At 40.0% G+C, this 22,527-nt stretch overlaps 1 protein-coding gene across 2 annotated transcripts in view; it reads left to right on the forward strand.

The window, feature by feature from the left end:
* The window catches only part of PMP22 (peripheral myelin protein 22), a 31,748-nt gene extending 16,585 nt beyond the window's left edge, over window positions 1-15,163 (forward strand). For both annotated transcript variants that reach the window (XM_070739737.1, XM_070739738.1), the window contains exons 4-5: window positions 8,949-9,089; window positions 13,416-15,163. In XM_070739737.1, the coding sequence (XP_070595838.1) occupies window positions 8,949-9,089; window positions 13,416-13,582 (308 nt within the window). In that variant the 3' untranslated portion in view covers window positions 13,583-15,163. The remainder of the gene's footprint in view (window positions 1-8,948; window positions 9,090-13,415) is intronic.
* The last annotated feature ends 7,364 nt before the right edge of the window (window positions 15,164-22,527 follow it).

Consider the following 22,527-nt stretch of genomic DNA (forward strand, 5'->3'; position numbering starts at 1 on the left):
TTAATCCCGGCCATCTTGAGCTTTTTCTGGGCTGACAGAGGAGCCTTTTGGTGGTGCTTAAGGAGGCTTTGGCCGTCCAGAGCGAATAAAGCGTTTTCCTTTCTCTTGGTCCTTTGAGAGGGAATAAAGCTCTGCCAGCATCCAGAGAAAAGAAACACTCACTTCACTCTGGGCAGCCCAGAGTGAACTGAGTGTTTTCCTTTCTCTGGATGCTTGGAGAGGGAATAAACCACTGTGGAGACTCACTCGTGCTGCCTCCCCCACACACGGCGTGAGGTTGCCTCCCAGAGCGTCTGGGCACGGAAAGGGAAAAGGGGGCTTCAGCCAAACTGAGGAGTTACCACAGTGAAGGAAAGGCACCAGTTACAAAGTGAGCGAGCGAGAGAAGAGGGGAGCTCTTCAGCATGGGAAGGAAGAGGAAGCAGGTAGCAGCAGCAGCAGCCATCTTTCGGTCAAAGGAGCGTGAGGTTCCCCTGTCTCTCCCACCTGGGTTTCTCTCTCTGGTGCAGTGTATGGGAGGCAGCTTCGCGCCAGGTGCATGGGAGGCACGTGCTCCTCCTCGCCGCCTCAGAGTTCCTCTTTTTTTTCTTAAGCCTTAAAGATTTGGATTTTTTTTATTCCTCTCACTACTTCCTTCGGCAGCGACTGTCCTCCTCCTCCTCCTCTTCTTCCTCCTCCTCCCACCCAAATGCAGAGCTTTTATTTCTTTCTTAATGGGTTTGCATGCATTATTTGCTTTTACATTGCTTCTACTTACTTTCTACTTAAGAACCTGGTCATGGAACAAATTAAGTTCTTAAATAGAGGTATCACTGTACTGAATTTCCACACCCCCAACCTTAAAATATTTGTAGGCAAAGACACTATTTTTTTTTTAAAAAAAATTCAACGGGGGAGGTGGAATGCTTTTCACAGACTGTAGGTTGCACATGGTGGTTTGTCTGACCTTTTATCTGATGATTTTGGATCAGTGTACAAGATATTCAGAAGGCCATAATATGCATTTTGGAAGCTGAAGAAGATGGTATAAATATCATGTATGATCTGATCTGTTTTCTCTGTCTCCTTCCTTCCCTCTTAATATAGAAAGTAACTAATGAACCCATGAATTAGGCTTAACGCCTTATGTGAATGTACATGACTTTACGCAGAAGCATAAATGTGGTTTGCTCATTGCCTCCTTTCAGGAGGTTCTTTTTCCTAGTTTTTCCTACTTCCCACTCTAGCCCTGAAATTCCCATTCAAGTCATAACCAAGCCTTGCTTTGCTTGGGAGTCCAGACAAGGTCAGCCTTCTGCCTTTACTTGGCAAATCTCTAATTATTTCTCGATATTAGATATTTTCACTTTCCTATAATTTTCTTTCTTACATTTTGATAACTTTATTTTAACTGTTTACGTTAGAAGTGGAAAAGAGACATTAAAATGGCCTCCCCCGCAATAAAGAAAGAAAGAAAGAAAGAAAGAAAGAAAGAAAGAAAGAAAGAAAGAAAGTGTCTATGCTGTAAAAAGTTACATGCTTTAGGCAATCACAAGGGGGATAGATCATTTCTATGGTACCTTTAGAGAAGTAAGGGGTGTGATACACACCTGAAAAAAAGATGTTTCACAAGTTTAAAAAAAGTTATAGGTAAGTTCACTAAAAAGGAAAGTGTTTGTTTTCAAATGCCAGTCATCATACCATGCAAACAAATGGCTGTCCTGCTTTATAGATTTTCCATTGGTTAGCCAGGCAACAACAGGAACAACATGCAAACTGTCGGGCCTAATTACTGAGGCTTCCCTTTTGCTTTCTGAGTCAGTTTGGCAGCCTGAGACATCCTTGGCTCAGTTTGAATTGTAGCTAGTGAACACTAAAAGCAAAAATAAAATAAATAAATACTTGTGTAGCCACAGTTATCTCCATAACCGGCTTCCGGCTTCCTGCCGCCTTCCTACACCACCACCACCCCGGTTCAGCCACAAAGTTCAGACAACCATATTTTTCTACCTTTGGGGTCTATATCAGAAAGCTGGCGGTCTTCAGTGACAGTAATTTTATAATTAACGGTGGGGGTAGGGGGCGGTTTATATTCCAATAAATTACATCCAGACCAGTGGAGCAAGACTGATTTAGAGGGAAAATTCTCCAGAAGGGGCAGAGTTTATATTGGGCTCATTACAGCTGCCAGTCACCCCAGTGGAATTTCACGCTCCCAGGCTGAAAGCGTGCCACACCCCTGGGGCGCGACACCAATGAATAAGGAGGAAAAGGTCATGCTCCTAGGGCACAGCACATAAGACAAAGCCCACCAACAAAATAAGAGTTCAAGTTGCGAAGCCCCTGGGGAACGGCAAGAAACACCCAAGTACAGTCATTTATTTCTGAGTATTCTATTGCCTAGATAGCCATTATAACTAATTGTGCTTTAATGGAGCTAGCAAGCCCTACTGCTCCCAGTGGGGAGATGGAAAGACCTAGGAGCTCACAAGAAACTCAAGATTCTACCACAACAGATCAGGCCCATAAGTCCTCTTCCAAAAAGCATCCATCAAAAGACACCAGGGCAATGAAGGTGGCTGAAAAACAATGTCACGAAGTTCTAGACAAAATTTGTAGAAAAGCAGCAGCCAAGCATAAAAACACAGCTTTCCTCACTCAATCAGAAATAACAGACTATGCTGGTTTAGAAATTATAGACCCTAACTCAGATTCCCAGTTGTGGGGTCCTGGGACAGATTTCATACCCTTAACAGAGGTGACAACAACAAAACCAGGAGTGAAACAAACCCCTAAGAGAAAGGCACCTACAGCAACAGCCCCAAGGGCAGTTCAAGAGGGGAACCCCATCCTTCCTGAGGACATGAGGGCTCTGGCAGAAGTCATCCAGCAAGGTATCACACTGGGTATTGAACAAGTCCGGCAACAGGAGAACTGGTACCAAGCTGCCGTCAGTCACCGCAAAGGGCAATTGCAATCACAAATAGACCCAGCAATTGTTGCATCCCTACGAGGGACAGCAACACTTCTGGAGGGGAAGGAGGGGGAGGATGTGGAGGATGATGAAGAGGATGAAGAACCACTTCTGAGGACTCCAGAGGAAGCCACAACAAACTTGGAACTTTCTGAAGATGAAGAAGTGCAACTGGAGCAACCGGCTTATGTTGGCCTATTTTCAATTCATCTGTTCCACCCACTGCTTTACAAGGCCCAAATCGCAGAGGGTTTGGCCCTGCCCCCGTTGACTGCAGAGTCCACCAGCCTCATGACATGACAAATTCACTATTTCTAGACCAACCCACACCACTGGAAGTAATTCCTTCCCCCAAAATGTTTGTGGATCTCATTGCCCATCAATGGCCTACCATTGGATCAGGACCCAATCTATCTGTAGTGGAGAAGTGGCTATACAATGTCACTTTTTGAAGATTCTCCAACTTCTATTGGTTGATGCCCCGGTTGGTTGTTGCTCTGCATGCAGCTACCAGGGGACCCAGCGGAATCTGTAGAGCTGGAAGACCACTGAGCCGAGCATACCTTGCGACACACACATCAATCTACCACCTGGGCCATCTGGGCAGCAGATCATCCTTGATATGGCAACAACAGTGGCAGGAAAAGTCTTCAACAATGGTGGGCTGAGCTCGACAAGATGTCAACAGCAGCCCAAATATGACAGACGCTTCATTGACAGCGGCTAGATTCGCAGCCAGATCACTGGGGACTATGGTGACAACCATTCTGGCCTCGGAGTTTCATGGACATTCAGTCCCTCTTAGTGGCACCTCCATGGTGACTACCTCACAGAAGAGACTTGCTCAGCAAGAGGTCAGTACTCTATCCAAGCCCACAGTGACTCAAACTGGCCATTTTTTGTATCTGGTAATTTCCAGATGTGTTGAATTACCAACCATCATATCTTCTAAGCATTTGACTAAAAGTCCATATTTAGAGAATGCTAATTTGAAAGCTGCTAATTCTAACAGATTTGTTCCTCCCCCCCATAACAAGAATGGAGGGGAACACCTATATCAATGTATATAATTGGCATGCAGTATGTTATAATTTTATTTCTTAACAACTATACAATAAAGATGGGAAACTGCTGAAAGACCCCAAAACTCTAGCTGGCATAGAAATGATCACTGGCCAAACTAGACACAAGACTCAGTTTAATGTAGCAACAGATAAGAAAATTGTTTTCTTTATGTATTACTCCAGTGACATTTTAACAACTCTTAATTGGTAAGAATTACATTCTTAGGAGCTCATTTGCTGAAGGGCCTGAAGTAACAAGTACACCATGTACCCTCATTTACCCACAACAGCAATGTGTTATTTTAGAAAAGGTATTAAAACCCTTTCAAGTGTTTGGCATCTAGTGGAATGCGTCTCTCAATGCATACCATTCAGTTTTCCCTTTAAAATAGGTGCAATTCTTGAGCCGCCCCGAGTCTGCGGAGAGGGGCGGCATACAAATCTGATTAAACTTAAACTTAAACTTAATTTATGTAACTCAATAGCAAAACCTTTCTGCTTAGTTTGTCTCCTGTGGGATTCACTTGCAGTTCTAAGATGGGAAAAGTTGTATAAGTCTGCAGACAACTAAAAGCTGTTGGTTGCAGGTATAGCCTATAAATTCTTCCCACCCATACTGTTGCATTAGCTGCACGTATCCCTTTCTCTCTGGTTATGTGGGATAATATCATGGAAAAATAATTCACATACCATGAAATGTAACATTTTTCATAGCTTTCTCCTGGTGTTGCATTTCAAAACTTTTTTAATCTTCTGAAGGAATATCCCAGTCCCGGAACACTCTCACACAGATACATTCACCTCACATCAGCCTATAACCAAGGGCCACCCATAAAGAAAATATTTTATTTTTCCCCAAAGAGATACCCAATGCAATATTTGAGATCCTATTGTGCAAGAAGAGAAACTGGACATGGAAACGAAAAAACGCTACTTCCAAATTCCTTATATGAAAGCTGCTTAGAGCATTCTTCATCTTTATAGTTTACCTTTTAGTCACATTTTAAATTTGCTTTCATTGGTTACAACATAAACTCTAATAGGCAGGATACTCTGGTGGACATCCTGCTGAAGTATCTTGATTCATGAGATATACTGAATCTCATGATATGTGTGGGAATTGAGATTTAATCTGGACACCAAAAATACAGCTGGTCTTTACTTATTTGGCAGGGGGAATAGGAGATTGAGCTGAATTTCTTAAGCAACATAATCTCTATAATTTTGATCATCATGATCCTCTGAGTCTGTATGGGCCAACTTTCAGGAAAACTGGGTTTTTAAACTAATTACTAGAGTTAATCTGTCAGACATGATAGGATAGGAATGTTGGTGGATTTTGGAAATAAGAGGAAAAGCATCACTAACAAAAAATTTGTTCTTATTCAAAACTGATCTACAATATGGACGTCTCTCTGCTTTTCATTTTAATATTTCTAAATGTCAAATGAGAATATGCAAGGCCATGTAAAATGTTTATTTTTAGCCTGTAAACAAAAGTTTTAATTGAAGAGCACAAGAAGAATGGGCAGCCCTTTAAAAAAGAAGTTGTAGAGATAATTGGACATACAAAGATATTTTACAAATAATTAAAAATAGCCAGTTTAAATAACAAAATTCTATTCAGATATAACCATAGTTAGAATATGTTAGCCATTTATAACCAGAATAATCAACGAACTACATGCTAATGTATTAATGCCAGTAAAATAAATCTAGCTTGTGACAGATGCTATGCTGTAGGGATAATACATACTTTTTATTTATTTAATTTCTATAGTTACCCATCTCAACTGGTGAGTGTAATATAACATAAAAATGAACAATAAAACAATTAGAACAATTCAGAATTGGATATATCATCATATATTTATATATGGTTGCTGAGTATAACTACTGCCATAAATGTTGATATATCCAAATAAACAGGACCCTTAAAATACTTGATCTGAGCTCAAAACTGGGACTTCATTAGGGTCAGAGTTACTCTTATTTCTGAAAAGAGAAGTTCCAGAGGGAGTTCAGCAAAGAAAGTTTGTTTGTTTGTTTGTTTGTTTGTTTGTTTGTTTATTTATTCATTAATTCATTCAATTTTTTAATGCCGCCCTTCTCCTTAGACTCAGGGTGGCTTACAACATGTTAGCAATAGCACTTTTTAACAGAGCCAGCATATTGCCCCCACAATCCGGGTCCTCATTTTACCCACCTCAGAAGGATGGAAGGCTGACTCAATCTTGAGCCGGTAATGAGATTTGAACCGCTGACCTACAAATCTACAGTCAGCTTCAGTGGCCTGCAGTACAGCACTCTACATGCTGTGCCACCCTGGCTTATCTCCTAGTCCCTGCAGGTGACATCTCTTAGCTGATGGGATTTGTAATTTGCCCAATCTGATGGACTAAATTGGACAGGTAGAAAACTGGGAGAAGATGGTTTCTTGGGTAATCTGCTTCCAAGCTATCAGAAGCTTTAACCAGCATTCTGAATTGCACCCAGGAACATGGTGGCAAGTAATGCAGCTCGCAAAGTAGTGGTTTTACATGTGTCAAATTTATAACCCAGTGCAGCTACATTTGCACCAATTTGAAACTTCCAAAAGTTTTCAGGGCAGTCCAATGTAGACTGTGTTACTCTAATACAGAAAAAGGCGTCAGGAGGCCCTGAATAATTGTGAGCAAAATTAGGAATGGGTGCAACTGATGCACAACCTGGAGGTATGCAAAGGCCCTCCTAGTCATCGCTGCCACCTTCTCTTCTAGCAGAAGCCATGAGTCCAGGAGGACCCCCAAATTGTGCACCTTGTCCATCTGGGACAGTGCTATCCCATTCAGGATCAGAGGTAGAAGAACCTTATCATCAGAATGCCTAAAGATCCAAAGTCATTGCATCCTATCTGGACAGAACATCCACAACATCATTCAAGCCCATGGTGGAGCTATAAAGCTGGGTATTGATATATTGATGATATTTCACTCCAAACCATTGGATCACCAAGATTGATGGTATGAAAGGTTGCTGATATGTCAAGAAGAGTAAGGATGGATGAACTACTACTATCCTACTCTGACCAGAGGTCATCCAAGAAATGACTCCTCCCAGTCAGCCTTAACTAGCCAAGAGGGCACAAATGTAAAACAGGTCAAGCATATGTCTACCACAATGTATTTTTTGCAGTTTATTTTTGTGAATGACTATGTATGAAAAATGCATTATACATGACTGGGTCAAAGTAGGTCCTAGGGGCATAGATTTTTGTTTTAGAAAAATAATAGTGAACCTTTTGGTGTCCACATGTCAAAAATTCTGGATAAAACCTGAATGGTGTCAAAATAATGACATGTTATATCTATGCATGTATTAAGTTTGTCCTTTGTGTATCATGACACAAGTACAAGGCATGACATTTGCAGTAGGTTGACTGACTGATACAGCATTAGATAAAATTGTATCAAATCTTTGTCTTGTTAAAAAGCAATCAAACCAAAAAAAAGTTGAAGTGCATAAAGTATGGAAATCTACTGGGATTAGTCCAATGTTTTCTAAACTTGGCAATTTTAACATGTATGGATTTGCTGGGGAATTTTAGGAACAGAAATTCACACATTTTAAAGTTGCCAAGTTTGAACACAAAAGTCTGGACTAAAAAAAAGAAATTCTGGATGCTCTATGTAGAATTAAATAAGTATGTGCCTGCCATATGCTCTTCAACTATGAGAAGATTCATCTTATTTTTAAAGGGTCTTTTTTCTGCTTCATTTTTTGCATATGTATGGGGGGAGAAATTGAAAGTTCCTGATGGGGTTTATTACAGAGAATGTGCTTGCATCCATATAATTGTTTTGCCCTTTTCAAAATGTTCTGGGCTTAATAGTAAGAGCTAAAAGGGTTATTGTACTGCTTTATTTTATTCCTTTAGTTATTTCCCCCCCTTTTTTTTGTTTTATCTTATGAATAAAAGCAAGAAAGATTTCATAAAAAATGTAGCTTGTGCAAAAGGGATCCTTTTGTGGGAACTGCTAATTTCCACATAGCTTTAAATAGGTAGAAGTGATCCATGGAGTTGAGCTAATTCTATTCTCCCTTTTTAGACCAGTCAGAGTAAACTCTGCTTTACATAAAGACTTTTTAAAAATATTCCTGCATCAAAACAGCACAGTTGTGGCATTTTGTAGTGTTTGTTTGGCAAAGCCGCTTAGCCACCCACGAGTCTCTCAAATAGCCTCTGACTCAAGTATCCAGGGTGGTTTTGAGTGAGTTTATAGTGTAGATTTATTGTCCTTTGGGTAGAAATATCCAGTGCCTCCTGTAAAGGTCAAAAAGAGGACAGGAGTATTAACTAGAACTGATTTGGTTGTTTCCAAAGTTTGCCATCCCAGCCTTGATGATAGCCTTCTGCATCCTTCCTGCATATCTTTGTTTTCCCACTGTTATAGTTTGGGACAGTACTTCTTAATAGCATTTCATCAGTGATGTGGCCCATGTGATGTGTCTTTTTCATATGGAGAGACTTATGCCCCAAACCCCATCTTCCTCAGACAAGAATCTTGCGGGGGTATTGAAATGCAACACAATAATCCCCATTTCTCCTGTCCATTCTAACTAGAACTGAAAAGTACTCACTTAATAATATGTCTTGTATAGCTGAGCTTTGCAAACTCTTATCTTTTTAATCAGATGTCTATAGTTTTTCAAACAAATGCTATATTTCCAGATCATTGCTTATCTAAACAAAGCAAACTAAAAACTAAGAAATGGGTCTAAAAATAAATTCCAAAGATTTGGAAGAAAGCAGGTAATCTTAATTTATTTTTATGGTTAGTTGAATTGTAGAAAAGCTGGAAAGGTTGCTGTAATTTTCTGCGTGTATACACCAGTTGAAATAAAATCTGGTCAATATTGTCCTAATCTTTCTTTCCTCTTTTCCTTTCCAGAATGGCTGCAGTCTGTCCAAGCTTTGATGATACTTTCTATCATCTTCAGTGTTAAGTCGTTATTCCTGTTCTTCTGCCAGCTCTTCACACTCACTAAAGGTGGACGTTTCTACCTTACTGGTATTTTCCAGATCCTTGCTGGTAAGTAGAAGGGACAAAAACATGTACTTTGAAAAGCTTGCAAAGGGAAGAAAGCCATGGCTAATAATAGAAAACAGATGACTCCACTCAAGCGGGAATCTCTTACAGCCTCTTACAATTTGGTGTTCTCCAGATAGGTTGCATTATGTGGATGAAAATCCCATCCATCATCTTGAATCAATTTCAATAGCTTGCTAACAAAATATCCTTGTGCATCCACTTTGAAATGTGCACTTAATTCAAGAGGATTTCTTCCATAAGATTTCAACTTCAGATGCTAATTGGATATAAATAATAGACCTGGAGATTCAACAGTTCATATTCTCCTTTAGCATTTCTATTTGAATATTTTGGTGCTGATATATGGCAGTTAGGTGTAAAGTTAGACCTAAACGCCTCTCTACTGGACCAGTGTGATAAATTTAAATCCATAACTCTCTCTGAAGAAATAATTCTGCAGTGAATTGATGTGGGATAACAACAATAAGAACAAGAGACAAGTTTTTCTTGTATCATCTTCTTCAGTATTTTGTATTGTGAAAGAAAACAGTGGTTTTTGCTCCATTATAAGTGCCTCATCCCATCTCCGTAACTTATAATAATAGGTTTTCAGAGTTTGTAAATCCATGAAATTAAATATGTGCTTGGAGTTACTGTTATCTTACAGATTTTTATTTCTCCTGCCTCTATTTGCACCCTTGCCAAAACATTTGCATAAAACCAACTAAGAAAATCCCAGTGTCTCTGTTTGAATGGATATTCAAATGAATTAATTTGATAACTATTTAAAATAGAAATCAAACCAACAGACTTGCCAGTATTCAGAACAATGTTCAGCTATGGAATTTTATGTACAGTGTATTTACTGGCCAATTAAAAATAGAAATAAATTACCAGTCAAAGCTAGGTTTTAAGGGAAAAAAAATCTTGAAATAGCTATTTCTTTCCTTGTCTTTTAATACCAGGAACCATTATGCTGTCCCTCTCAAAAATGTAGTTTAATATCCTTTGAAAATGTTTCACCATAGAGTATTAAGATATAAATATAGAATATTCCATCTGTACCTTGCAATCATTGCTGGACTTATAGAATGTTCACGTTTCTTTGTAGTAGGATTAACACTGGCCCTCACCCATGTTTTTCCTATTTGCAATTTCATAGGCAGGATTAATGTGAGGGAATAAAACTCAGTTTCTCTTGGGTGGAATATCTGAAAAGCATCCCCGGGTGGTGTCAGTGAGGCAGCACTGGTTTCAAGCCATCTACTATTTTATTTGGAAAAGCTGCTGCCCCCAAACAACCTTTTGTTCCGTGACTCAGCCTAGGAAGAGCAATGGTACAATGGGTGATTGGGGGCGGGGTTGTTGCTGTATAATTCAACCCCTGTGCAAAAAGGAACAGAATGTTGAGAGAGAGTAGTCTGATTTTGCTCCATATACTTCCCAGAAGAATCAAAGTGGATTCAGATAATTTGGAGAACATATATGTATGTATAAATTGTCTGATGGAAGAATGGGGACGGAGATAAAATCAGAACTAAGCACCTGACTTTTTAGAACATTTGCTTCTGTTATTACTATGTGTAAAATTATGTGACCTTTATGCAAAAATAAAAAAGCCTTGATGCTATTAAGCATCAGGAGACAACAGCGTCTTGGATTTTGGTAAGGGATTATGTGATTGAGATAACCGTGTCAAATTATGAGCATGATTTGACTTTGAAAACCACCAAATTCCATCGCTGAGCAGCTCATGGAATAAAAAAATAAAATAAAACACAGTAAAATAGCAAGAAAGAGCATATAATAGTAACAACAGGGCAGAGTCAGAGAACAACACAAACATGCCAAACACCCACAAGGAACTTCAGCCACCATAGCCTAATGGCATTCCCCATTTGGAATCCAAACATGGGCAGTTCCTGAGGTAATATTGTCCAACTTAAGGACACCGTCTAGAAATAAACAGGCTGCATATTATTATGGCAGATGGTATTCCTCAAGCCAACAGTTGGCTTGAAATTTTGAGTTTTTAACATACAGCCTATTTTCAGCAGTGTCCAATGGTTCCTGAAAGCATTATGTGGCTTCAGTTGTTTGTCAGCTGATGGAAAGACACATTGTCCACCATTTTTAATAAAAGGCAGATCATTTGTAAGTATGAATTATGACTTGCACAGATTTGAGTGAAAGAGTTAGGAGAAGGATTGGTTCTTAACTGGGGACTGCTTGTATTAAATTTTGAGTTTGGATCACCTGATATTATAAGTAGTGTTAATTCTCTTCTTTTCAAACATCCAATTTATGCATAAGCAATTTAATAACCCAGGTAGGAAATATTGGCAGAAATGTGATTAAAGGAATCCCTCTTGTTAATTTTGCAACCAATAAGGTGGAAGTTTTAGACCAAAAACAAATATTAAAAAGTCTTTTGACTTTTATTTGATGGTTCCTCAGCTCAGATCATAACCTATGCATAAATATATGCACAGCTCCAGGATCCTTATTTGATTGCTTCCATACAAGGATATTCAGAATGGGAGAAGCAAATTTGTGATATCAGAAGGGCCCCAGTTGGAAGAGCAAGGGAAAAGCAAGTGGAAAGAACCACATATTGATAAAAATGGAAGGCATCTGTCAATATATGCTTCCAATTTTGCAGGAACAGAGAAATAAGAGAGGATTTATTTCAGTATAACTATGGATCTGGAGTAGAGGCCCACAGCCTTTTTGTTGAATATGCTCCTAGGAGAACTATGGGAAAATAATCCCAACTTTTGACTTCCTCTTGCAAACAAGGAAGTATAACACACCCACCTGCCCAGTGAAACACCTTTCCTCTCCCCTCAACACAGTCCAAAACTGAGATTGAGTATTTCTGCTTAAAGTTATAGATCCTCTCTCTGCTGCCCTTTCCACCAACAATCTCTGCCTCTCTTCTCTAAAGACTGTAGATGATTTATAAAATGTCCATTGCTCTGTTTTATTCCATTCCACCCAAGCAGAGAGACAATAGGTTTTGCTTGCAGAATGTGGGCTCTGGTTGTGGGTGTCTACTTGCTGGCCCAGAGAACGGGAGCTACATCAGCAGTTCATGAATTCAACACCTTCCTACTCTTGCATTTTTCTGCAAACAAAGGGGGCAGTGTGGAGGGAAAGAAGGGCTCAAATATAACTGCATTGAGGTGTAGGTGGTCTTGAGGCACATTGTAGGAACAGAAATAACTGGTGGCCCATAGAGCAGGTTGTGGAATTGCAGAGATCAACGGAAAAGCCTTGTTCTGGATCATGAATAGAAGGGGCATTGTGTAGTCCTGGCAAACTCTGATGCTGGGCTTTCAGAAAAAGCGAAAGGGGGGAAAAGCCCATCGAGCTGGTGTTGCTGAGCTGGCAATACAAAAAAGCTGACCTTAGTGGCATTACTACACAGGGGCCTAATTTGAGCAGCTTAAATGTTGATCTCAGGAGCTTAGCTACTGGAGGCAACAGGATGGAAAAATAGAAAAGTCAGGCTTGGCTTTTCTGATTAGGACAAGATAGGATTAACAACTGTGCTGGGGATTGCAGAGCAGAGCTCCAACCAGATTGGAGTCTCTACTTAAAGGTAACAACCTGAATGTAAAAAGAGCACCTGTCTATCTGTTGAGCAAATGAAGGGGATTTTTTTCCAACTGAATAGTACAGAGTATCTTCTAGATTACACCACTAAGTCTTCTGTAACTACTGGGACAATTGGGCTGGCCCTAAAGAAAAAGTGGATGTTTTGAAAAGAGGGCTTTTAATGCAAGAGATAATATTGCCTTAATCCAGGGGTGGGTTCCTCTGGTTCAGACTGGTTTACCTGAACCGATAGTGACCTGCTGGTGACATCACAATGATGTCACTGAACCGGATTGGTTGGTGCTGGTCTGTGGGTGCCACCATTTTTTAAAAAAATGTTTTTTTCCTTCTGAGCATGCGCAGAAGCAGAGTTCTGGCACTGTGCATGTGGTCGCCATCTCTTTTTTCGGTTTTTATTTTTTTTATTTTTTACTTTTAAATTGGATTTTTTGTTACTGTGCATGGGCATGCGTGGCGGGCGCTTCCATGCAGCACGGAAGGGAGCGAACTAGCAGCAAGGTAAGTTGGAACCCACCCCTGCCTTAAACCCATGGCTGCCAATTTCGTACCATTTCTTGAAGTCAGAGGGTTGGAATTGAGGGGAGGAGGGAGTTTCCTAAACCAAAGCATCTTATTTCTTGTTCTTTGGTCTCTTAGTCATGGATTTGATTGGTTGCTCATGTTCTCTCTCTCCCTCTCTCTCTCTCTTTCTCTTTTCTGCATTAGGCCTGTGCGTGATGAGTGCTGCAGCCATCTTCACTGTGAGGCACACAGACTGGCATCCCCCCCTAGACAACGTCTCCTTCGGCTTTGCCTACATTCTGTCCTGGGTGGCTTTCCCGCTGGCTATCCTTAGCGGTGTGATCTATGTCATCTTGAGGAAACGGGAGTGAAATGTCAAGGGAGGTCACCGAGACTTAGAGCCCTCAGGACAAGAGGTGTTGGCAAAATAGAAAATGAAAAAAAAAAAACCCCCAAACACTTTTCCCCTCCCCCTCACAAACCACCAACCCCATCCAACACCCTTGCCCCTTCAGAACCCACAAAGATATTAAGGGGAAAAAAGGAAGAGAGAGAGAGAGCTGAAAGAAGGATTACTGTATTCATTGGAGATGTATATAGTATCTATGGTTTAAAAAGCCTATTTATAACACTTTTTACATATATGTACAGAGTACTGTTTGCTTTTGTTTGTTGACCTGCCACCATGTCCAAAGCCTAAAAAAAAAAGTGCCTAAGAACTCTTAACCCCTAACAATGTAATGAGAGTGCCGCTTATTCCCTCCCTATCTTTATGCTGTGGAAGCAAGCGGATCCCTCCTCCAAAGCTTTCCACTGTCAGCCTCAAGCCAAGGTTTGGGAACCCTCCATCTGGCCCCTCCAGCTAAGTATGGACGGTACCCTGGCACCTGCCTTAGCCCATGCCTGCATTATGGCCGTTTTAACCAAATGATGGAGACCAAACGCTACACAGAAAGGCGAGGAACTTCTACCTGTAAGCAGATGGTGTGTTAAGGGTGGGTGAGCCCAGCTTCTCAACTGCTTGGGATGTTAACCAAGTTGTGGAGGATTGAATGAGGTACAATGCCTTAGTGATGCAACTCAAAGCTCTTTGCCATTGTTACCACCACCTAAAGCCACCAGGTATGATCACCCAAGTTCCTTGTAGGACAGAGGTGATGCAAAGAACCTGAATTAGGTCTCAGTCTTGGGAAGGAAGGAAATCTCTCCATATCTTAGATCAGCCAAGGCTAGCACGGAAGCTGAGTTAGTTGAAAGGAACACTACGGGCGGGATGATGTTCTCAAACATCTCTGGTTTTTTACTGTTCTCCTTCAGCTATGCCAGCTGATCTTCAGAAAATACTTTCCTCTGTTCCCTGGAGAATAAGCTAAAGTGAAAAAGTTGAATTACGCTTTCTAAGCTCCACCCTCATCCCTTTCCCTAGAACCTCTGAAATCAAATACCAAATACGTGAAATGGTGCTATCTATTTACCATTCCTTATATCGCTAAGCCATTTAACCGTTGCTCACTGGAAATTGGGGTAATCATTTTGAGAAAAGCCAAGGAATAGGAATGATAAATAATTATGTGTAATATATACAACCTATAACTGCTTTTGTATGTAGGGAAGTCGCTATCCATTATTATTATTATTACTATTTTTTTAATAAAGCACTTATAACCAAGGATTTTTTTTCTTGTTCCCTTCATGGGCAGAAGGGAAGTAAGCAACCTGTAGAGCTTGCAGAATCCGCTCCCGCTCCCCAAAAAAAGCTGCTCTGTAACCTTTTTCTGTGCTTCCAGAGATGTCTGGGAATGAACTGTACAGGTGACCGCCCAGAGCAGTAAAAGTGCCGTCTAATGCTAAGACTCCAGGCTTTATTATGCAATTATTTCTCTTTTGCTTTTCTGATTTTATACCAGCTGTGTGGACTAAGAAGCAACAAAATAAAAGCCAGAATAACTCAAGTGCTTTGGCTTATATTGCATCTCAATCAATTGTTCTGAATTAGCCTTTATGTTGGGCAACTGACAAACCAGTGACCTACACACAATGTGCTATAAGATATGATGTGGTTTGCTTAGCTTTAATTAATAGATGTTGGAAACAAATGAATTTGTGCTTCATTTAGTAAACCAACATTAAGCCAATCCTAATGGATATGGATTGGTATATAGAAATATATTAGGTGCAATTTCTGATTTTATTGATGGGCTGTATAAAGAGATTTGCATACTCCATTAAGTCACAATTTTATTTCATAATACTTTACAAAATAAATCACAATTGTCTGGATTCCCATCAAATAGCCCAAACCAACCCAACCACCATTGTGCTTAATATTGAGAAGAGACTTCATCATTATTCATTGATGTTAGAAGATGCTATAAAAGCATTATTTCATGTACAATGAAAGAACCTACTTTAAATTTTAGCAGAAGTAGTATGATTTTCAATCCAAAATTCTGTGAATGCCAGTGCCTCAAATGTATATTGACAAATTCATTATCTTCCACACTATGAAAGATGCCCTCAGTATTTGATGGACTACCAAGCCCTTTAATCCCAATTTAGGATAACCATTAACCGGAGAATGGCATGGCTTGGTTAACGGAATCCCTATCTATATATCTCTGCACTCGGTAAAGCTACTCTGTTAATTTTAAGGGCATTCCTTTTAATTTACAAATTCAAGGGGATTTTAGATATTGTGAAACTTCTGATGCAAGATTGCCACAGACTTACTGACACCATTAATGCAGCTGTTGTATGGGGTGCTTATAGATGGAGAGCAAGCCTACATTGGCAAGCCACATCTTCACCTTAAGCATTTCCCTGACTGGATTAGCTGAGTTTCTTGCTTCCTAAAAGGCACTGGTAGTGTTTGTAGTACATTATGAATATACTGGCTCATGTGAAGACCATACTGACAGTCTTCTCAATTGGTGTAGATTAGGAGCTGCAAGTTTTATGAAAGGTTCTGAACTTCCTTAGATAACCACAAGGGCTCCTAGTGATCACCTCTGTCCATTCTCCCTTTCCCAGGAGAAGTGGAGTGGAAGAACTGAGGGAAAGGGATCTCTTGCATTTTCACAAATCATTTCAGAAAAGGCTGACAAAAGTATTAAAACCAGTCACCTTCCCTGGGTAGATTTTAGCAGCTTGTTCCTATTAAAAAGATTTGGGAGACACCATCCAACTCTCAGGACTTCAGATAGAACAGCACATATGTCTGAAAACCAGTGGTGGGATTCAACATTTTTTACTACCGGTTCTGTGGGTGTGGCAAGGGAAAGTTACTGAAAAATCCTCATTTCCTCCTTATCAGCTGGGATTCGGGAGCAGTGATGAAATTTTTACTACCGGTTCTGTGGGCGTGGCTTGATGGGCATGGCACAGGAAAGGTATTACAAACTCTCAATTCCAACCAGTATTTGCTGGTTCTCCGAAGTACTCAAAATTTCCACTTCTCCAGAACCTGCTGGATTTCACCCCTGCTCGGGAGACAGAAAATATATGGGGGCAGGGCCAGCAAGAGATGGTATTTACACTACTGGTTCTCCAAAATTGGTCAGAACCTGCTGAATCCCTATCTGAAACTAGGATTCAGAGCCTTTTCCCCCCTAGGCTATGTGGGAAGCTCAAGATGAAAAGAAATCAGCCTATGATGACCTTAAGGCAATTAAAATTCAGAAGTGATAGATTGTTTAGGGAAAAATATATCCCCAAAACAACTTTTAAGACAGAGGTGTGAGTAGTGACAGCAATGAAATTGTTCAGGCAAATAAACTACTACAGAATATACATACGGTATATATATATGACAGTCTTGGTATATTCGGGTTTCTTCCCGTGTAGGATTTGGAAATTTCTGGCGACGTTTCAACGAACGTCGCCAGAAATTTCCAAATCCTACACGGGAAGAAACCCGAATATACCAAGACCGTCATACCTGTACCCGTGAAAATCTATTTATATATATTATACAGATACAAAGTAGAATAATCTCTACACTTCTAATCACAAATACAATCTCAATATCAAATACAAACCAGTTAACATCTGCACACAGTTCTAAGACATACAGTAACTATCAGAAAATACTCCTCCGAACAGGAACTCCGTTGGCTCCCCCTTATGGCCAACAGGCACGTAAAGATATATCATATAAACATACATTCATAGTTTATATGTATTGTAACTCAACGTAGTAGCATACATGGTACTGACAAGAGGTATGGCTCAACAGAAAAGTAAGGTAAGACGAGAATAAAAGTGGGCATTTATTTAGTACCTGCAAGTCTTTCTAAACTCACCTATGTCCTATAAATGAAAGCCAGCTTGTACTTCTGAATGCTACATACTCGGAAGCATATACACCTTTCTGGCAATGTTATCACACCAGTTTGAATCTTGCAGTCCTTATGGCATTCAAAATGTATTTGAGATGCGTAACACTCAATATATTAGAATTTGTTGCTTGATTTTTATTCCTGAAATTATAATTATTCTTCAGTCTGAGCTCTGCCTTGAAAGATACAGAGTTCTTCTCTGGCATGGGAAGGTTTTTCTGGAATATCACTGAAAAATTAACTGCAAATTTATCAGAAATCAAGCCATCTTTACCATAATACTGACACCACCTTGATTCAGAAATGAATTTCCTCAGGACGAGCTTTTATTCACTTCACATTTTGTTGAACTTTAAAAATTATTTTGAATAGTTCTCACATACAACATACATATACACTAACTTTTTTAATGATAGCTTAGTAATGATCATTTGATTTCTTAGTAGCAAGCTAAAATGTAATGAATGTCTGCCCTCTTGGGGAGAAATGTGGCACTACCACTCTTGTTCTTGAGAAAATGTGCATTTCAAAGGGATTCCAAATTCCCTAAACTACATTTAACAGATTAATAAAGTTGGAAGGGACCTTATAGACCATTTAGTTCTAGACCAACCCACCCACCCTTGCTCAAGCAGGAGACCCTATACCATTTCTGACAAATGGCAATCCAGTCTCTTGTTGAAAGTCTCAAGCGATGAAGCTCCCACAACTTCTGAAGTCAAATCTGTTCCATTGGTTGATTGTTCTCACTGTACGAAAGTTCCTCCTTATTTCTAAGTTGAATCTCTCCTTGATCAGTTTCCATCCATTATTTCTTGTCTGGCCTTCAGGTACTTTGGAAAACAGTCTGACCCCTTCTTCTCTGTGCCAGCCCCTCGAGTACTGGAACACTGCTATCATGTTTCCCCTCGTCCTTTTCTTCACTAGTCTAGCCATGCCCAGTTCCTGTAATCGTTCTACATATGTTTTAGTCTCCAGTACCCTAATCATCCTGGTTGCTTTCCTTTGCACTTTCTCTAGAGTGTCAATGTCTTTTTTCTACTGTGGTGACCAAAACTGGATGCATTACTCCAGGCGTGGTTTTACTAAGGTTTTATAGAATGGTATTAATACCTAACTTGATCTTGTTTGTATCCCTCTTAATGCAATTTAGGATTGCATTGGCTTTTTGGGCTGCTGCTGCACACTGCTGGCTAATATTTAGCTGGTTGTCCACTAAGACAGCCTCACCCTCTGTACCCAGTGACTAACCATATTTGTGTCAACTGCAGATTCTCCATAAATTTTTGTGAATGTTCCCAACAGTTTCTTTCTCCTCAGTTAGAAATTCAATGACATGCTGCTTGTAACATACATCACTTACAGACACCATTTCGAAACACTGCTGCAGCTATGCAATTTATCTGAAGAAACACAAAATTTACACATGCACTCCTGACAATTCACATAATGTAAATCTAAAGTTTCGCATTTGTACCATTACTGTAGGCTGAGGAAAAAAAAAATGTGGTGCATTACCTTCTGGGCAACCCTTGTACTTATTGTAAATGGCTGTTGATTTCTATCCTGCTTGTGAGCTTCCTAGAGACATCTGATTGTCCAGCAGGGGACACATTGCATTAATAGGATTTTTGATTAGATAGAATAAAGCTTATTTCATTCTTCTGGAGGAAAATCAATGTGCTCCATTTTGTATTAAGGTGGTACCAGGAACAACAACTCAAGATAATTAAGATGCTGTTTTTAGTTTATTGGGAGATTCCCATTTAAAATGCTGATAACAGCTACAAAGAGAACAAACATTTATTAGCATTGGAGCCAGCCAATCTATGTATGATTGGTCTTTGTGACCACATTTCTATACAAATACAATTAATTGTTTCTGTATAGAAATAAATTTTGAATAAGTGTCAGAACTTGTTGAATCTTTAAAATCTCCACAGATCTTTGTAACTGACTCTGTAGCAGCCACAGAAAAGTATCTGTAAATGAAAGTCCTAGCAAGACATTAAAAACTTAAGCAATACATAAAGAGATACAGAATACCTCTTTAACTATTTCATGTACATTGCACCATAAATCTATGCAAAATAATCCTTTAAAAACTTAAGTTTTGTACTTGTTAAATACAAATACATAATAGATTTAGCTTTCATTTATAATTCTGATTCGGGAGGTTTCTCGAGCTTTTGAGTAAAAAGATTTAACTGAGCATAGTCACAGTGGATCAAATTTGAAAATGCCACAATTGTTTCAAAATTAGTGCTGTGGATTAAAGGTAAACAACAAATGCTATCTAACCAATAGGGGGTGCTCTTGACCACATATATTTCAGTCATACCACTTAGAAGCCAATGAGTTTCAGAATAGCTTAGAATTTGCAAAAACTAGATTTAAGTTAGTTTATATTTATTTATTTGTTTGTTTGTTTGTTTATTTATTTATTTATTTATTTATCCAATACACAATACATATTGAAGAGAATAGACATGTAGTAATATATATAAAGAAAAGGATAGAAGAAAAGATATAAAATAGAGGAGAAGATATATGAAAGGAAAAAAAGATATATGAGATAAATGAGAGACAATTGGACAGGGGACGAAAGGCACACTTATGTACGCCCCTTACTTATGCACTTATGTACGCCCCTTACTGACCTCTTAGGAACCTGGAGAGGTCAATCATGGAGAGTCTAAGGGAGAAATGTTGGGGGTTAGGGGTTGACACTACTGAGTCTGGTAATGAGTTCTGTTGATACGCTGAATTAAGATTTAGCTTTGACTTAGTGTGTCATTAAATATAGACCCCTGTGTTTTATTCAGCAAACTATGGTCAAACAAATCACAGCTTAATCTGGTATGTGAACTCAATTAGTTTAAATTTAGGAATTTGTCTTTATTCACCTCAGTAGACATCTTCCCCAATCTGGTATTCTCTGGGGCTATTCTTCACATGCATTACACTTCACCTCAGTTATATCAGATGACTTCAGCAGTTAAAGATGCTGTCAGCTGGAAAGTTGACAGCCCAGGTTAGAAGCTGTGTGACAGGGCAAGATCCAGTTAATTGCCTCAGCTCCTACCCACATAGCAGTTCACAAGCATGCAAATGAGAGTAAATAGGTATCACTTTGGTGGAAAGGTGCAATTTGGCATAATGCTGGCCACAGGATCATGGAAATGTCTTTAGATAATGCTCGCTCCCTCATCTAAAAAATGGGAGTGTCAACCCTTTGGGTATATAACTTGGAATGCTGACATGGAGATGGTCATCACTCCAACAGTTGGAATCAACTGGACAGGGAAAACTTATAGTTTTTAGTAATATCACAGCCATTTTGGTTGGAAATTCTGGAAGTCAAAAATCTTATAACCTCTGGAGAGCAAGCTTGGTCTATTCTTACTGGCAGAAATTCTCAAAGACTGAACGGATAAAGGCGAAGGCTCTGATACATAGAAACACATGATCTATGATTCAGTTCTACTTTGAACACAATTACCTCAAAGTACTTCTTTCACACCATACACTCAAGTTTATATTCAATGCATAGTCCTTGAGCAAAGATTCATGCTTCATCCTATTGCATGCTGTTTGACCGTACACACTTCTTAAATAATATACTCTTGTTGAATATTTATGTTGTTGGTTTTTTGTCCCATGTCCAACTCCCACACCTGCATAATAAAGCAGGAAAATATTTTATACACCACCTTTTCTGCTCCTTTGCTCCTTTTAACAAACGTTTTTTCATAAATATACTATATCTGCACTTGTACATCTGAAAATTGTCCATTAATTTCTTCATATTTATCAAATGTTTTTCCAAGGTACACAGATGGTGTAACTTGGAATTCTTTGCTCGGTTTTCCTCATCACACTCAAGTGTTTTGATCTTGGATCTAATAATTTTTAGATCCAAACTTTTAGTTACAACATACAATATTTTTAACCGTAAGTTTATTGTTATTTGGATTTTTAGGCCGCCCTTCTCCTTAGACTCAGGGCGGCTTACAAAACAGGAATAAATAAAAAAAAGAACATGTAGGAAACCCAAATGTTAAAACTAGTCTAAATCTAATCTAAACCCCCCATTTTTTAAAAGAAAAAATAATCCACATTCATTCCACTACAATCATACATGTGGCTGGAGCAAGATGCTAATACTCAATGGCCCCAAGCCTGGCAGCAAAAGTGTGTTTTTAAAACCTTACGAAAGGCCAGGAGTGTGGGGAGAGGGTGGAACAAATCTCTGGGGGGAATTGATTCCCAAGGGCTGGAGCTGCCACAAAGAAAGCTCTATCCCTAGGTCCTGCCAGACGGCACTGTTTAGCTGACAGGACCTGGGGAAGGCCAACTCTGTGGGATCTGACTGGTTGCTGCGATACATGAGACAGAAGACAGTCCTGTAAGTCAGTGATTTTCAACCAGTGTGCTACGGCACACTAGTGTGCTATGAGACATGGTCAAGTGTGCTCAGGTTCTGGTCTCACAACTTTTTGCTGAGGGCACAAAGAGCAAAAAAGTTGCGAGACCGGAAGCTGAGCTTCCTTCTTCACACCTTCCAAGTTTTCCAGCAACTGCAGCACCCCGCCCGGCCGGAACTTCCCTGGCGGTGGCAGGCAAGCTTTGGCACCTGGCGGGAGAGCGCCGGCAGCAGGAGTGGGAGGGCACCAGCAGCAGGGACACCGGGCAGTAGCCTGGGGTGGTGGCTGCAAGTGGTCGGCAACAGCATACACCATGCCGGCAACAGCAGCATTGGGCAGTAGCTGTGGGGCGGCAACAGGGCGGTCGGCTGCAAGCGGGAGCTCCAGGGTGGAGGTACTGATGGTGGCAGCTGGACGTGTTGCTGGACGCAGTACATGCTGGCACTGCAGGGTTGGCATTGGCCCACTGGCTGGGCCAGGACGAAGGTGCCAGCCCCACACCCATACCCAGCACAGCGCCATCATGTATGGCATCCAGCAACATGTCCAGCC

The sequence above is a fragment of the Erythrolamprus reginae genome, chromosome 2, assembly GCF_031021105.1.
Source record: "Erythrolamprus reginae isolate rEryReg1 chromosome 2, rEryReg1.hap1, whole genome shotgun sequence".
In the NCBI taxonomy this organism is placed as follows: domain Eukaryota; kingdom Metazoa; phylum Chordata; class Lepidosauria; order Squamata; family Dipsadidae; genus Erythrolamprus; species Erythrolamprus reginae.